Genomic DNA, 18,333 nt, shown 5'->3' on the forward strand with positions numbered 1-18,333 from the left:
CGTTAAGGTGAGCGGTGTGTGTTTGTGCGGGGTTGGAACAGAGAGCCGTGGCGGATCGGGTTTCCGAAAGGATTTCGAAGTCAGTGCGGGGGGGGGGGGGGAAAGGAGGGTTTTTGTCCCTCTGGCGCCGCCATAGTGGGACAGGGGGCCGTGTGCGTGTGACGTAACGGCGCGGCTGCGACGTGATGACGCTCTCGGCGTAACCAGGGGCAGCGGAGAGGGGAAAATGGCGAACGCGGGGCTGAAGGGGAGGAGTGCAGCCCGCCGCCCCACTCCCCTCACCGGCTTTTAAATATCATCGCTCCTTTCAAATTGAACTTCTCCGTGCGGCCCATGCCCTGACTATTCGGCAACAGCAGCAGCACACTGGCTCGGGGGGGTGGTTTACGAGGGAAACAGCACGCGCCTTGGGGGGGAGGGGGGATAACCCTCAGCTGCTGCCTCCTCCTTCCTCCTTCCTCGAACATCACTCACTGCCTGTCAGAGTGACGGTTATTAACATGTCCCCTCATGGAAGGGCAGTGAGTTACTGCTGATGACTGCTCAGTCTGTGCTGGCAGCTTTCAGACTGAACTCAGGGGTAAGTAAGTCACATTACCTTCCCTCTCTTGACAGTCTTTGCCGTGCCCCCTGGGGGTTACTGGCCCTCAGCAGGACAGGAGAAAGTGAGGACTGCAGGTGCTGGAGTATCAGAGCTGAAAATGTGTTGCTGGAAAAGTGCAGCAGGTCAGGCAGCATCCGAGGACCAGGAGAATCAACATTTCGGGCATGAGCCTTCCTCATTCCTGAAGAAATGTCGATTCTCCTGCTCCTTGGATGCTGCCTGACCTGCTGCGCTTTTCCAGCAACACATTTTCAGCTCTGATCTCCAGCATCTGCAGTCCTCACTTTCTCCTATGACTCTAATTTAGGGTATCCGGTCAACATGGATGAGTTGGACCAAACGATCTGTTTCAGTGTTGGACAAAGACCAAGAGTATTTGTGGGCGGCACGGTGGTTAGCACTGCTGCCTCACAGCACCAGAGACCCGGGTTCAATTCCCGACTCGGGTGACTGACTGTGTGGAGTTTGCATGTTCTCCCGGTGTCTGCGTGGGTTTCCTCCGGGTGCTCCGGTTTCCTCCCACAGTCCAAAGATGTGCGGGTCAGGTGAATTGGCCATGCTAAAATGCCCGTAGTGTTAGATTAGAGGTATGGGTGGGTTGCGGGTCGGTGTGAACTTGTTGGGCTGAAGGGCCTGTTTCCACTCTGTAAGTAATTAATCTAATCATCTAATCTAAAGGAACTGTCATGGTATCCTGCAGATTTTCCTCCATTCAGAATGTGATTGTATGGAATTATGTTAAAACATCCATATATATAATATATGAAACATGTATGAAATAGAATTTGGCAGACTGCAACTGGGGAAAAAATGAAAACCGTTCACCCCAATTTCCCACCTTCACTTGTACTAGTCCTGACATCGCTGAAGTCGAAGAATGTGGTGCTGGATAAGCACAACTGGTCAGGCAGCATCCAGGGAGCAGCATTCCTGATGAAGAGCTTATTCTCGAAATGTCGATTCTCCTGCTCCTTGAATGCTGCCTAACCTGCTGCGCTTTTCCAGCAACACATTTTCAGCTCAACAGTACAGGGTCATAGATTCAAAAGTACGATGGGCTGAGTATTTAAGACTCAGGTGATGAGAGATTTCTTTATTTGTGGATGTTTGGAATTGTCTACCTGCGGAGCTGTGATTGCACAGTTGGCAGTCAATAGATTTTTAGGCATTAAGGAATAGTGTGGCAATGTGTTTAGTCCTGACCTGAAACATTGACTCTCCTGTTCCTCTGATGCTGCTGTGCCTTTTTGAGTTCCACATTTATCAATTCTGACTTTTCAGCATTTTGCAGTCCTCGCTATCTCCAATTGTTAGAAAAGTGTGCAAACTCTTATTGAGTGGTTGTGTAGGTGCATTGGGGCAAATACATTATTCCTATTATTTTGTCACTTCTGTTTTGCTTTGACATTGGGAGGTGCTGCCAAGGACTGCAGAATAAACTTCTCAATGCTAGCTTGAAAACTTTAGTCTCAACTTTTGTAATCTATCCATTTTTGCCTTCTCATTCTTTTTCCCCTCTTTTCTATGCTTCCCTTTTTAGTCTTTGATTTGCTGTCATTTTCCAAATCTGCCTGTCTCTTCCTCAACACTATGTTTGAACTGGTCCAGTTAACTTGCTGCCTTGTCACAATCACAGCTCAGAGCAGCCCTTAATGAAAACCGTGTATGATATATTCTGTGGATGTAGTGCATAATTTTCTTAACTTCATGAATGCTCTGTGACCTTTGACACATCTTCAAGTTTGTCAGCCGGTGATCGTCACATTCCATGAAAAAATTATTTTTAAAAACTGAAAGAATTCCATTGCAAATACTTTGATTTACTATTGACGAATAAGGTATAATTGGAAAGTCTCCTACATCTCTTTATTCTCCTGTCTCCAGAAACTAACCTTAGTTCTCTTCCTATTCTTCATCTACATGGCCTCCCTCAATTCAAAGACATGGTCTCAGTTTCCATGTATGTGTTGATGAAACACCCAGTTCTACATTGCCCAAGTTTTCTAAGCCCCATCCACTGTCTTTTCTTGTTAGCCTTCTTGCCCAACATCCAGGCTTGGATGAGCTAGCTTGGTTGACCACTGCCTTTGGTCTCCCACTATATGCCATGTCACTCATTACTGTTTCTATTTTCCTTCCCAGTCTCTTGTGGGCTGAACAAAAATACTTACGAACTTGGTTTCATTTCGACTCCCATGTGCAGCTTTTGCTGCTATTCCTCCTCGATCGTAAAGACTCCCTAATTTCACTTCTGTAATACTCCTCTCCCCCTCCCCTATTTGGTACTGAAACAAATCTTCTCCAAACTCGCTGGTACTGAAACTCTCAATCGTGGTTTTGTTGCCTCCAGAGTCTAGTGCCTCTCCTAAAATGACAGGCCAGGAACCCAACACCCTCAGTCAGCTTTGTCACTGATTTCCTAGTTACTTTCCTTCAAATTTGCTTTTAAAAAAGAGCAAAACTTAAAAAAAATCCCTTATTTTATCTTTTTGTTTCTTCCTCAATTTGTTCCTGTCCGTCTTCTACTCCCACTAACTGGGTTGGAAATTAGAATCTCTGTTTTGCACTCATTGTTTCTACCTCTCAAAACAGATGAAGTTATAGCTGACTTCAACATTTAACTTCTGTTTGAATAATGCTGAAGTGAAGTTTTTAAAAAAAAGAAATTTGTTTCCTTTCTTCTGTCAGACATACTTGTTTTTTTTTAAAGTTAATTGAATTCAAGACAAAACTTGTAATCAGTGTTGAGTTCCATGCTCTCTCTCTCACAAAACTTCTTTCATTCAGTGAAAAATTAGTCCAGGTGAATTTTAGCTTGCTAGAACTTTATACTGTGTCCTATAGTTCAAACAATTTTGTGGGACATAAAACTGAAGAAAACACCCAATTTTACATTGAAAACAAAAAAAATGCTAGAAATCACAGTGGGCTAGGCAGCATCAGTGGAGAGGGAGCAAACTAATGTTTTGAGAGTTTGCTTCTCGCTCGCTCACTCTCTCGCTGTCTCTCCATGGATACTGTCTCACTTGCTGTGATCTCCAGCATTTTTTTGTTTTCAGTACAGATTCCAGCATCTACAGTAATTTGCCCCTACCCTATTTTATATGTCTGACTGACATTTTTGACATCCTGAAATACCACACAGTTCAAATTCCACTTGCAGATTTGCAGTGCTGTGCAAATAAACTCGCAGCCTTGAAATTGACACAAGGTGGTGGAGGTCTCTAAGGGAAGATGTTTAATTGAAGCATTGACTTGCACAAATATTTTAAAAAATTTTAACCTTTAATTTGGATATGCAATTTTCCATTAGAAATTTGGACATGGTAATTTATAAATTGGGAAAATGTCCCAAAAGCATGACAATTGAAATTCAGATCATCCACGTAAGTGTTTGTAGATAAAGGATTTTTAACCTGGATAGTGGTTCATATATGATGTACTCAGTAGGTGTATTAGTGAAGAGAATGCAGCTTTGGTGTTCTAAATAATAAGGTAGTATCCCTGAAGGCTGATGCCTAAACTTTGAATCGGGACAGATCAGAAGTACTGCAGACAAAGCAATAGCTTACATCAAGTCCAAGGTCATATCTTTTCACAACCAAGGTTGAGCTGTTAACCTTCTCTAGAGTACCCAGCAGATCTCTAATTTTTCAGAGGACTTTAATATGGCTGCTCCAAAATAAACAGCTTCTTATCAAACTCAAAGGTTTATCTTTACATTCAATAGGTGTTAAAGTTTTATAATCCAGATAAGCAGCTGACAAACCAGTGAATATGTATAGTACACTTCTGTATGCTACAAAGAGAAATTTGAATCAAGCTTTGCTGATAGGTCCTTGTGAAATATCATTATGAAAGCTTACTGGAAAATGTGGGCAATTGTATGGATCTGTCCTTTGATGTGTGTTGTGAAGGTTTGATGCAGTACTTGTTTGTCTCAAGGAAGATGTAATTCTCACTATGCATCTCTAGGTCTCAATTCTAGAACTCCCTTCCCACCTGCACTGTGGTGTACCTGCACCACAAAAAAACTAAAGCAATTCACAAAGATGGCTCAACACCAACTTCTCAAGGGCATTTAGGGATGGGCACTAAATGCAGACCTAGACAGTGACATCCAAATACCATGAATGAAAAGAGCAGGAATAATGACTTTTTGAAAAATTAGCAGGTGCTGAATTACAATAAAGAATGCCCAGGACTGGTGAAAGATGATATTACATTAAAAGGCGAGTTGTGCTTTCAATGGAAAAGTCAATTTTATTGTGCAGTGTTGATTGGAGATAAATATCACAGCAGGCTAGATATAAGAATGTTACATTTGTAATGTAAACTTAATTTAAACGGGATTAAAGTTTGGAATTGAACTTTCATAGACTCTTGGAATTCCACTGTTTGGAATTCGGCTATTTGACCATAATGAGTACATTGGTTTTCTGTAAATGTAAGCTGCTATGTAACTGTTAAGTCCCTTTTCCTTGCATTTTCTTCATTCACAGCATTGTTTCTCTTTTTTGAATATTTGCCTGTTTTCAATTAAAATGTCAGTCATTGGTTTATTGAATTCACCCAGACTCGACTGTTACAGTGGTCATGCTTTACGAAAGCCTTTCCAAGCCTTACGTCATCTCATCCTGTCAGCATATCTTTTGTTCCTTATTTCTTCTTGTAATTATACAGCTACATCTTAAATGCATCTATGTCATTGACTCCTCGAGGTCGGTATATCTTGTATGCTATCCACTCAATCATTTAAAGATGTTTCTCCTGTTTCGATTTATTGATGTCTGTTATTATTTATGGCCCTGGTTTTGGGCTCTTCTGCAAGCAAAAGCACCTGTGTCCATCCCCTCAAACCCCTTTCTAGTTTTAAATGTCACTGTTAAATTAACCCTCATTTTTCCCTTTTCTGGAGATTTGATTCCCGGTCTGGACAGTATTTCCTGATTGTTTCTCCTCCGTTCAGGTACCATCCTTGTAAATCTTTTGTAAAGCCATTACATCCTCCTTTAAAACTTTGTGACCAAAACTACTCAGATATCCAAGTGTGATTCAGTTTTTGAAAATATAACAAAACTTCCCTTCCTTTTCATTTCATTTCTCCTGGAAATTAATCGTGAGGAGAAAGTGAGGACTGCAGATGCTGGAGATCAGAGTTGAAGAGTGTGGTGCTGGAAAAGCACAGCCGGTCAGGGAGCATCCAAGGAGCAGGAGAGTCGATGTTTTGGGCATAAGCCGTTCGTCAGGAATCATTGTTTGCGAATGTGCGTGTTGACAAAGTGCATGTGCTAAAACCTTTCTTCTAACTTCTCACTTAATTTGTTGGGCAATTTTAAATTTATGCCTTCCGATTATTAACTTGCTGTCTCTGGAAATACTTTTTCGTCATTCACGTTTATCAAAGCTTCAACATGCAGAACATATTAACTATTCTTGTCTTAACCTCTCTTAGAAGGGAAAAGGCTCTGTTTATCTCCTCTCTGCTAACAGCTAAAGGTTTGCCCATGGTGAATTGTTCTTTCACCATCCATGATCTTGGCCTTTTCCTAAAGTAAGGCGAGCAAAAGCTATTCTAAGTGCACTACTTTGTCAGCATTACATTTACTTTTATTTATATAGTCAATTCAAGTGATTTGTAATTCAACTTTTTGATCAAAGGTAGGTGGCTTCTTACATTTGGAGCCTGAAATGTTCCTTTTTGTAAGCTTCCTTTGAATTTTGGGCACTTCATTGCCAGAGCTGTTAACTTACCAGCATGATTGTTAAAACCAATTGTTTTATTTTTGTTGCTGTTCCAACGTTTATTTACAGAAATTTATTCTCAACTGCAGCTATAAAGGAATCATGGGCTAAATGTGTGCAAACCCATTGACACAATGGGAACGGCGTCTTCGCTGATTGGCCCAAATGAAGTCATCGAAGACACGGATGGTGGCGGTGGGGAAGCTTGCGAGATCCCAGTGGAATTCAAACCTAAGGCCAGACTGTTGCGCAGCTCCTTTAGAAGGGGTCCACGGGTAATTGGTGCAAGCTTCAAATCAACAACTTCAGTTGACCTTGAATATGCTGCGGAATACGAGCGACTCAAGAAAGAATATGAAATCTTCCGTGTCAGTAAAAATAATGAGATTGCCTCCATGCAGAAAAAGGAAACCAAACTTGACAAGGAAAATAAAAGATTGAGAGCGGAACTTCAGGTAAGAACTTGACCGTAAACTGTGAAAGATTGTTGGCCTGAAGTGTAAAACTGTTTCTCTCTTCACAAGTGCTCCCTACCTTGCTGATGTTTTCTGATGTTTTTCTGTTTTTAGCTCCTGTTTCTAGGATCTTCAGTATTTTGCTTTGAGATGAAGATCCTTGATATGTTCTGTTCATGCATCCTAATGCTGTCCAATGCTGTTAAGACTGCATTATGTATTAAACCATTGTTTGCATTTCATTTATTTTCATTTGCAGAACAAAAGAATGATGAGATTTTTTTAAGAAGTCAAATTGTTTGGTGTATTTTTTTAAAAGTGAAAATGTGAACTTCATCTGAACCACATAGAAGCCGCTAAGGAAACATATTACTAAACATCGCAAATAAAAGCAAAATACGGCAGATGCTTGAAATTTGAACTAAAAACTGAAAATGCTGAGAAATGCAGCAGGTCTGGCAGCGTCTGTAGAAACAGTTGTGATGAGGTTTGAGAAGGGACTCGAAATGTTAACTCTGTTTCTCTGCGCAGATGCTGTCAGACCTGAAAAGTTTCTCCAATGCTTTCTGTGTCTAATACTAAACTAGGTTGTATTAGGAGTGTAAAAATCTTGCAGAAGTGCTTGAAAGATTTTGCGACTGTAAATTCATGTTTTGAATACCAAGGCTGGGATATCCCTGGTGTTCAAGAGCTTTTCTGCTCACTGAGTAAGCTTGCTGAGCACTGTGGGGCTGGGGAGTGGATAGTTGTTTGTGCTCTTGACTTGCTTTAACCTGTATGATACTGTGTTTAATAGGCTTTGCAGAAAACCTACCAGAAGATACTTCGAGAAAAAGAAAGTGCCCTCGAGGCAAAATACCAGGCTATGGAGAGAGCTGCCACATTTGAGCATGACAGGGATAAAGTGAAAAGGCAGTTCAAGGTAATTTCAGCCAACAAACACCAGTACTAGATTGAAGAAAAAAATGGTTTGTGTATCAATGCCACATCCAATCTCTTTGACAAATTAGAGTAATATTGAAGTGAATTTACATGCTTGAAAAACATGAGCAGATCTTAGGGTGTGACCTGTGATCTGCCCTAGAAGCTAGTGTGAGTGTCTTGATTTGCTGTTCATTGTTTGCATTTCTTTACTATTGAGCAAGGGCACTGGACGGAATGGCATTATTTTCCATTAGGAACTGTAAATACCATATCTTTTTTTTCTGTATTTTTGATTGTGGACTGATATGAAAAAAAAAGGGGATTGATTTAAAGCCAAGAATTGTTGAAGGATTTCTGGGCTTTTTAAAAACAAGTTACGTGATACCCATTGTAAGTGCTGTTTACATAGCTGTTGGTTCAAGCAGTGGGGACACCTCAATTCCAGATGAACAGAAGCTTGAGGTGTGTACAAATGGATATTTGGCCAGTAGTTACTAACTGATTGGTTTGTGGACTGGGGACCAGTTATCAATGACCAAGACTGCCTGCTGCTAACAATGATGTGATTAGCTCCTAGATAGATGAACAGCTTGTGATATGAACACTTGGGCAGAAGCAATTGTACCTCCACAGGGAAAAAAGCTGTGTTTCTGCTCTGCAATCAAAGGTGTGTCAGGCTTGAAGATAGCTAGACTATTTCTCCTCCTGGATGCCAGCTATTGCAGTGTGGAGAGTTGTGTGTTGAAGTTCTGTTGTTCTGCATTCAAATTTTACTATAGTAACTTGAATACAAATCAACACTAATGAGGAAGAGTTTTATTTACATTTAGTCATGCAATGTAGGCTTTGTTGTCTTTACATTTATTACCCATCCTTAGTTGCCCATAAGGAGGTGATGGTGAACTGTTGCAATCCATTTGGTATATGTTCCCACCCTGCTGCTCGTGAGGGAGTTCCAGGATGTTGGTCTAGTGACATTTAAAAGATGGCTGTATATTTCCATGCCTGGATTGTGTGTTGCTCAGAGCGGAACCTGTTCCTACACACTTGCCTTCCCTGTCCTTCTCAATGGTAGGGTTGTGAATTTGGAAGATGCTATCGAAGAAGCTTTAATGTCTTTTGAAGCCAGTGTCTCTTGGATGAAATGTAAAGCTGAGCACTGTCTGATAACAATGGATATTAAAGACCTGTTTTGAAGAGGAGTCGTGGAGGTATTCTTGGTGTCCTGGCCAAGACTTCTTCCACAATCAGTGTTGTTTGTAATACAGGGGAACCTCGATTATCTGAAAGAGTTGGGCGGGCACTATTTCATTCGGATAATCGATTTATTTGGTTAATTGATTAAATGCCTTTCCTCTGGGGCTTGGGTTTTTAAAGTCAGCTCCCTGTTCAGGAGACTGCAGCAGCACACAGCGCAAGCCCCTGCCCCCAAGACTAGCCCTGTCCAACACCCCACCCCCTCCCCCAATCTGTCCAATGCCACCACCCCCTCCCTCCGCCCCAACCCCATCTAGCACCACGCCACTGCCCCCCTCCTGGGGCAGCTGGACTGGACACCAGCAATAAGGCTGCTGCTGCTGCCTTTGTGGGGTAAGTCTCTGAGTAGTGCATGCACACAGCCACACACACAACACTTTACTGAAACTTTTTGACAGGTTCCACTTCTACCCTCTACAGGACAATGTTGGTCAGATTATCTGGAGAAGGGAGGCGGGTTTAGGGTACACCCCTGTGTAGAACTCCAGGGAAAGTGTGGGGAGAGAGAGGCGGGAGGTCAGTCATTTGTAGACAGTGCATGTTTAATCACTGTAAACAAAAGACGTGATCACTGTTGGAAACACATCTTTGATGTAATGTTTCTATCGGGACCTCAAGATCTCCTTCGGATAATCTGATTTTCAGATTGGATAACTGGTATTCGGATAATCAAGATTCCTCTTTATACAAGATGTGCGATTGTCTGGTTACTAGCATATATGATGCAACATGTAGGAACCTATGGTGTGAAAATTGGCTCCATCCTTCCCTACATTTTATCTCGTAATGATTTCCTTTACATCTGTGCTTTTACAAAAAGGCCAAGCCATGATTGAACTAATTATTCCTTTTATTAAAATTCACCCCGTTAGATTATGATTTTCACTTTTAAAAAGTAGTCTTTGTCTGTGAAAGTGCTTTCTTTCATTTAGTTGAGGTAAATCAAGAAGTTATTGTATTATTTTGTGTTTTAAGTATCTGCCACCTCACGATTTAAAGGAAGTTTGAGAAATGCCATGCAGCTAATTGCTAATCGAAATTGTCAGTTCTTTTTTATTTCAGTGTCCATGTGTATTTAATGATACTGTTTTACCTTTCACGTTTCTAATCCTCAATCTGCTTCATTATTGTGAAATTTTGGAACATTTCTTGCAACCTTAAGTTGAATTTATGATCATATTTTTTGCATTCATTCTTTCTTGTATTTTGTTATCTTTGTTTGCAGAGAAAGATTTTTTTTAACTCCAGACATTTTTTATAACCTTCGCTCTTGTTACTTTATTGAATGAAAGGTTTTCAAAACTCTGAGTATTAGCTTTAAATGGGGCTCTATTTTATTTCAGATTTTCAGGGAAACGAAGGAGAAGGAGATTCAAGATCTATTGCGAGCCAAGCGTGAGTTAGAAACCAAATTTCAGAGACTGCAGGCTCAGGGTGTTCAACTGTTTGATCTCGCTGATTCTGACTCAGACGATAATCATACTGATGTTACAGGTAACACTTTAATGTTTAATCCTACAGTGTTTTCTCTTCCTTCACAGTGCCCATTTCCAGCCAACACTAGGAGCTTGACATACATTTCACTGTTTCCATCATTTTATAATGTAGCAATATCCACGGTTGTTGGATTATATGGGCAGTTTAAACTCGTATGGTTGCAAAGAAAGATGTATTGCCAAAGCTTTGTCTTTGCAGTCATCAGGACAAACACAAGAATGACAAATTGCAAACAATCACAGCCATTTATATTGTAGTACAAAAGAACACTGGTTGACAAGTTGTCTTTGATTCACCGAGGTATTGCCATGAGGGAGCTATAGGCTCCCCATACTTCCAGGTAATTTTAAAGAAGTGCAAGACTTGTACATATTCCTGTTGTTTTTCAGAGAAGGAGCCCTTGTGTCAGAATGTATGGTGCTTCTAGCAAGCATAAATGAGCCATGTTCTAAGTTCAACTGATTAGTTTTTAAAGTAGCTAATGTATCTGTTAGCACACTCTGTAAACCCTGCACAGAGTGGGAAGCGCACCTAATAGTTGGTTAAGTTATATAAGCTTTAGTGTGGTGATGTTTATTGATTTAGACACTCTTTCTTGAAGTGTCCTTCCTTCAATCTTTGCACATTCTCTCTCTCTCTCTCTCTCTCTGTCTCTCTCTCTCTCTCTCTCTCTCTCTCTCTCTCTCTGACTGTGTCTGTCTCTGTCTCTCTCTCTCTCCTCTCTCTCTCTCTCTCTCTCTCTCTCTCTCTCTCTCTCTCTCTCATTGAATTTCTGTTATGACCTTCATTAAAACTCTGTGAGGTGTTAGCTCACATTTGGCTGTTTAGGGTAAGGGGGAACATATCAAATTGAAGTTGTCACCAAACAGACTTGTGGTTGTACAGGCAGTTGATGCTGAATCTTGCACCTCCCAGAGAAGAGGTGAGAAGGCAGATGTCTGTCAGTATATAAATATGCACAGACGTAAAGAAAAATAGCAGCTTTGTGCATATACACAAACTAAAACAGCAGCAGCTGGCATTACATTTGATTCTGTCAAGGCTACTCACCTTCTGACCTCTTTCCGGTCTTGGTTGAAACATGGACAAACTGGTTGAACTCCAGAGGTGAGGTAAGCATGACTACCTTTGACATCAAGGCTGTATTTGACTGAGTGTGGCATTAAGGAGGGTTAATAAAACTAGAATCAATGGAAATAAGGGGGAAACTCTCTGCTGGCTGAATTATACCTGACAGATAGGCAGCTGGTTTTGGTATTAGTGGTCAGTCATCTCAGCCAGGGCATCTTTGCAGGTGTTCCTCTGGGGATTGTCCTTGGCTCAACCATCATCACCTGCTTCATCAGTGACCGACCTTCCATCCATCATAAGGTCAGAAGTGGGAATGTTTCCTGGCCATTGTCCAATGTTCAGCATCATTCATGACCTTTCAGATTCTGAAGCAGTCCACTTCCCAAAGCATTTATACCTGGACGATATTCAGGTTTGATCTGATAAATGGCAAATAACATTCATGCCAAACAAGTGTTAAGCAATGACCATCACCAATAAAAGAGAGCCTATCCATTGTTCCTTGACAGTCAATGGCATTACCATCAATGAATCTCTCACAATTAACATCCTGGGAATCATCATTGACCAGAAACTGAACTAGACTAGCCGTATAAATATAGGGGTGACGAGCAGGTCAGAGGCTAAGAACTCTGCAGCAAGTAATTCCCCTCCTGACTCCCCAAAACCTGCCTGTCATCTAGAAGGAATGTGTTGGAATGGTGTCTGATTGCTTGAATCGATACTTAAGGACAGAACAATATCAACTCTTTTTTTTATTAAACTCAGTCACTTCATAATATCTGCAGTTATGATGGCAGATTTTAAATATTAGGTGAAACATATATTAATTAATAAAATCTATTGCACTCTTTACTATGAAATAAACTTTAAAATGTTTGCGATGGTTAAAGAGTCCACAAGTATCAGTACTGCCTGACTTCTTTCTCTATTTTTGTTGTAATTAATTGTTTTGTCGTCCACTTTGATCTTTTTGTTAGAGTTGCTTTCCATCATTTATAGCTGAATTCTCAATCATGATGTTACAAAGTTTTATAAATCCTTCTGACAAGTATTTACTTGTCTTTCTTTTAACCACTTCCATCTCCTTTATAACATTGTAATATTAGAAAATTACATGTACGTTCTCATAGAATGTGAATTAGTGGTACTGAAGATAGGGTAAGTATTTCTGGTACAAGAAATTTTAAAATAAAATCAATGTGACATTAGCAGAAAGTCACAATCAATTGCTAGATCAATTGATAATATTAAATTTAATTTTACATAATGAAAATCTGTCGGAAGTCTCAAGGGATATGGGACAATTGTGGTTAAATTACAGATTAGATTCACAGTTGAATGGCAGAACAGGCTTGAGGACGAAATGGTTTGCTTCTGTTGGTGTTCTAATTTCGTGTGAGGAAAGTCCAAGCAGATACTTTCTGCTTAGCCTAGGACAATCCCCTGAGGAACTCCTGCAAAGTAGGAGTGGCAAGTATTAAGACAATTATTGCAAATATTTGTCTAAATGTATACCAAAATGGGCTTAATGTAGGATCCTTTGTAATTCAGGTGCTAATATGCAATTACTCCATTTTGGTGCTGCATGTGTGATGTTGGATTTGTGATTCTGCATACGTCAGCAATTTAAATTTCTTTTTGGTTCTGTTGAGACCAGACTTTGTGTTTCAGTTATGTTATTAGTTGTACCTCTTTAAAGCTTGACACTGTCTTTGAACTTTTCAGCCACAGGCACTCAGTGTGAATACTGGAGTGGTGGGGTCCTGGGAAGTGAGCCATCTTTGGGCAGCATGATACAGCTTCAACAGACGTTCCGAGGTCCAGAACTCGCACATAGTTCCATAGATGTCGAAGGACCGTTTGCCAATGTTAATCGAGGTAAACAATCAGTTGCTAATACTGAGGTAATATCATTTCTTTCACAGCTTTACATATATTAGGCTGTACAGGGGGTCCCTGACTTCCGAGTACTTATCCTTATGACTGCAATCCCATACAGGATTTTAATTTTTAAAGACCTGACATACAAACATTTCCTGAATTTATGACGGCTGATTTCCATTGTCCTGCATTGTGTTCCAACTTGTATACAGACTCCAGGGTGGAACCTGGGACTGCCTATAATTTGCTGCGGCCGGGCAAGACATTTAGTGACAACTTCAAAGCTTTTTAGAATCTTTGCATGGCAACATGTCAGGATTGTGAACAGTTCAGGGAAGGAAACTGGGCGTCCATGGCCTGAAAGAATGGGGCAAGCAACTGTGTGCCTCCTCAAGGCGAGTGATTGAAGCATCATGAAATTAACTACATTAGGGCTGAGATGATTGTACAAGTTATGATGGATAATGCATTAATTCAATGTCAGCACAGGTACAGTAAGTAAAATATAGAGATGAGAAAGAGGAATTTGGATAAAAAGAAAGAGTCTGAAAGCGAAGTTGAAAACAAAATCATTTGACATGAGAAACCTTTCCACCAATAATTAACGTGTGAAGGATTGAGGTTTCACATTTGTCTTCAGAGTTAGGAGTGACTGACAACTAACGCTTATCATGTTGTTGAGCTAACCAACAAGAGTTAACTTTTTGTGGTTTGATTAGTTTGTATCATTTGTATCTACCATGTAAGTCAAGGAACTTCATGATATTCAAAGGTGTGTCTGAACATGAGATGCTATTTTGATGAAGTTAATGATGAATTGCAACATCTCTGGAAGCATCGTTTGTGTTTTCACATTTAATTGTCAGTGGCCAGTGATGTGAAGTATTGAGTGAGGCCCAGATGTAGGTGGAGGGCAGTGAATTAACTTGAGTTGATTGTTAAAAAGCGTAAGTTTAGAATTAATTTGGTAGAAATCCCAGACTTGTGTCAGTGGTAGTGGAAGAAAGCAGTTGTTGCTAGGAGAGGGAGTAACTTGGAGTTTTAGCATGAACCAAGTGACCAAAAGTCATGTGGGTGTGACTTATTGAAATTGCACCTCAGTCTAAAATGAAGCAAAAGTTTGAATGTGCTTTGTTCTTTACTTGTTTTAAAGCCATTAATGAAAACGATACCGTAGATCAATAGTAGGATATGTGAATCATATTTTGGAGGGGGTTTATTTTGTTGCCTTGACTTTTCCAGATGATTGGGATGCTGCTATGGCGAGCTTGCTGCAGACGACACCATTTCTTCCTCAGACCCTTTGGAGCAATACAGTGCGCTGTTATCTCATGAATTCTGCAGACACACAGCCTGAAGTAGACTTGCTTCTACAAGTAAGGCAAAATTTATTGAATGTTAGTTTAGTACCTTCATTGTCATTTGCATCAAAGGATTGGGTAGTTATTCAGTGTCCATTTATGAATCTGTAGCTAAGCATGAAACACTACTGCATCAGACAGAGGAAGAAGATCTTGTTTTACTGCCTGTGATCTGCTCTGAATGCAGTCATTTCAGATTCGGAGTCGCAGGGGGATGGTTATAACTGATCTTGGTGCATCAAGATCACTTAATCAATGTTGGGATGTACAATGCGTGGATGCTACAGGGACAAGATGGGATTCACCTGTGATGATGGTATCGAAGGTAATATCCCCTTCCTTTTGCTGGTTTCTTTAGTGGTTGTTTGAAGCATAGCACTACTCCAGAAGAAATTGTCAAACTCGGCAACTGGATCTGGCATCGATACTACTCTCTGTGGTGGAAGATCTGACCTCCAGGGGTTTTCTGTTAAAATAAAATGCGGTCCAGTGATGCTTCCTTTAACTGAACCTGTGAGCGATATATTTCCTGTTGGCTGAATATTCTTCCAGCATTCCAAGCTCATCTGTAAACAGTTCTCCTTAAATGGGGTGCTGGAGGATATGACTGTGATATGAAAAACCGTTTCAGTCAAAAGTCTACATTCCAATGGCCTAAGCGTTGTTATGGATACTCCATAACTAAGGGAAAAAAGTTCTATACTCTTGAGTTATGCAGCTTTCTCACATAGTCACGTGTCATTTACATGCATTTAGGTAAATAACATAACCTGCGTATTTGGAGCTTCAAAATGCCACTTGCCTAATGTAATCAGAGTTGCTGCCAGTAAATTCACTGAGATTGTAGTCTCATGCCTGGCCATCCCTCAGTCGACACCTAAAAAGATTCAAAAAACAGATTACTTCGGATGTTGGGAATCAGAAATAAAAGCCGAATGGCAGAATTATCTAGCAGAATCAGTGGAGAAACTGCGTTTATATTTCTGTTTCTCTCTCCACAGATGCTGCCAAAATTTAACTGGGTATTTCCAGCCTTTTCAGATTTTATATTTAAAGCTGTAACAGGGATGAGCTGGGGCTTGTCTGTGCTGGTCTGCTTGCTTTCTTTTTTTTTTGCCTTGTATTCTTTTCACTTTTGCTCTTCTTTTTCTTCTTTTCTCTTTCAAGCCTAGGATTGGGTGAAGGAGCAGGCTTCCAAAGGCAGTGGCAGCAATGTCAGGAGGTGCCAGACCGTGGCTCCACCCCAGCCCTGTGTCTCCTGGTGAGCAAGGAGCAAGTCCCAGGCTGCCTCACCCAGCCCAGACACGCAGGCTGAGGCGAGGCTCCAGGTCTGCAGATAGGCTTAGGCACCTGAAAGAGTGGAAGCATCAGTGAAAGGGATGGAAGGTGAACTGGCAGAAGTGTCAGGAGAAGCCTTAGAACGGGAATGAGAGGTACGGACCCCGCTCATTCTCAGGCCCATGGATCCAGTCTGGATGCAGAGGTCACGGGAGTGACAGCAGAGGAGACCCGTAACCAAGATCCCAGAGCCCGTGCAGGACCCAGGAGCCCATTTCAGAGATTCCAGCAAATGTCCGGTAGGAGGAGCAGTGGCGGAGGAACAAGAAGAAAAGAGAAAGATGAATTCTATTGCAGTAAAATCTTGCATTGTATTAATTGTTTTAAGATGGCGCTGGAACATGGCAACATTTGATGTACAATATACAAAAGTATTTTCACTGTATTTTTATATACATGTGACAATAAATCTAAATGGAAAATGGATAATTTATTTCACTATTGGCTGTGAAAGTCTGCTATACTGGCTGCTGAGGTTCCTTCATTACAACGATTATTGAACTTTTAAAGATGCTACATTGGCTACTGAGCTGGTGAAATATATGATGCAAATGCAGGTCTTGCTTTCTTTTCACTCTTGTATTTTGAGGAATGGAGTTGTTTAGAGAGAGGATTTTGATGTAAAATCTAAAAACCAATTTGGTTTCTCAGCAGGTTCAAACTATCAGGCTATTAACCTGTATCTTATGTAGAAATGTCTAGCACTCAGAATGCCATTGACAGTACTTACATCGCATAAGCACTCACTTGCATGCCTTTGGATTCATAAAACACGACTTTGGAAGATGATTTTGTTTCATCATCATAATAAGAGTAAATAGCTGCTGATTTTGTTCTGGGTGAGAGCGTTCCTCACTCTTTGAATGCTGTGGTTTTGCAAGCCCTTAAATGAGCAGAATCCATTTTGCTGCTTTCAATCTGGTTTAAAGTTTAATTTTACTACAACATGTGTTGTCTGTTTCTTTTAGGAATATTTACCGAAGCTGCAAATGATGTGCGAGAGTCTTGGGCACTTTTTTCTTCTAGTACAATTCGCAGTGGAGTGTGCCAGTCAGTATCTAGCTGAGAGAAAACGAGAGATAGAGAAAAGCTCCTTGTGTCTTTTCCTTCTGGGTTCTGCTTTACCTCGGTAAGGAGAGCTCTACACTGTTAAATATAGAATTGAAGTTGTGATTGTGAATGCTCCTATTCACACTAAAGTCTTGGTGCTGTTAACTGAGGCATTAGCCCATTTATTTTAATTTTGATGGAGCTGTTAAAGGTAATGTAGAGAAGAAAATTTATATATGCATTCTGGATTTGTATGAGAGTACTACTGATTCTTGACTTCCACTTATGTTTTGCCACAGCTTTATAACAATATTGTTATAAATTCTACTCTTATTTGCAATGGACCTTGTCAATCACCAAGCCTGCACTGGCAACCTGCCCTGTGGGTTGTCACAATTTGCACATAATTTGCTTTCTGATTTCTTTTGTTTTCAGGTCCTCTTAGAACACGGATTTTTACTATCAAAAATTAGTTCTAAACAAAAATTTGAACAAAAATGTTATATTTTTCACAACGTAAATATATCCATTGAATTTTTTTTGGCATTATTATGCTGTTATTGACAACTTCCTTTGAAAGTCCATGCCTTTCTCAAAAGAATGGACTAGGGCTTGATGCTTTTAATTTAGATCAGTGAATATGGGAACTACATTTTGTTCGTTCAGCCTGAGTATGTGCCGTATCCCAGATTTCCTGATGGGAATCATTATTGACACATTGGTTATATTGATGAATTGCTTTGCAACAGTGACTTCCAAACTTTTACCAAATGTTTGTGTGAAGGCAGCTCATTGCCTGTTATTGGGGCAATGCTAATACAGTGTTGCTAACTATGGTTATATGGTCAGCTTTAATTATAAATGTGTGTTAGTAGAGTTTATACTTCAAAAGATGTAAAAGTAAAAACAAAATGTAAGACTTTGAAATGAGGTCTGGATTGCATTTATAACTGCTAGTCAAATTATTCCCACACCATAAAGGAAACTGCTTTACCTAAAGGATAAGGCTGGTCTTAACTCATTACACTTTATTTAAAGGTTTGACTATGTGTGTGTGTCCCTGACCAGGCTGGAATTTAATGCCTATTCAAAAATGCCCATGAGAAGATAATAATGAGCTGTCTTCTTGAATTCAACTGATTGGCTT

The 18,333-nt window shown here is 40.4% G+C and overlaps 1 protein-coding gene across 6 annotated transcripts in view; it reads left to right on the forward strand.

Annotated features, from left to right (window-relative positions):
• Window positions 1-203: 203 nt before the first annotated feature.
• Window positions 204-18,333, forward strand: part of nphp3 (nephronophthisis 3) — a 69,540-nt gene continuing 51,410 nt past the window's right edge. For 3 of the 6 annotated variants that reach the window (XM_060849793.1, XM_060849799.1, XM_060849798.1), the window contains exons 1-7: window positions 204-580; window positions 6,439-6,804; window positions 7,601-7,726; window positions 10,329-10,479; window positions 13,282-13,434; window positions 14,680-14,813; window positions 17,105-17,265. In XM_060849793.1, the coding sequence (XP_060705776.1) occupies window positions 6,484-6,804; window positions 7,601-7,726; window positions 10,329-10,479; window positions 13,282-13,434; window positions 14,680-14,813; window positions 17,105-17,265 (1,046 nt within the window). In that variant the 5' untranslated portion in view covers window positions 204-580; window positions 6,439-6,483. Of the gene's footprint in view, window positions 585-5,813; window positions 5,872-6,418; window positions 6,805-7,600; window positions 7,727-10,328; window positions 10,480-13,281; window positions 13,435-14,679; window positions 14,814-17,104; window positions 17,266-18,333 lie in introns of those variants that run through there. The other 3 variants (XM_060849796.1, XM_060849794.1, XM_060849797.1) reach the window with 3 other exon arrangements.

This window comes from Hemiscyllium ocellatum, chromosome 34 (genome assembly GCF_020745735.1).
Source record: "Hemiscyllium ocellatum isolate sHemOce1 chromosome 34, sHemOce1.pat.X.cur, whole genome shotgun sequence".
Classification (NCBI taxonomy): domain Eukaryota; kingdom Metazoa; phylum Chordata; class Chondrichthyes; order Orectolobiformes; family Hemiscylliidae; genus Hemiscyllium; species Hemiscyllium ocellatum.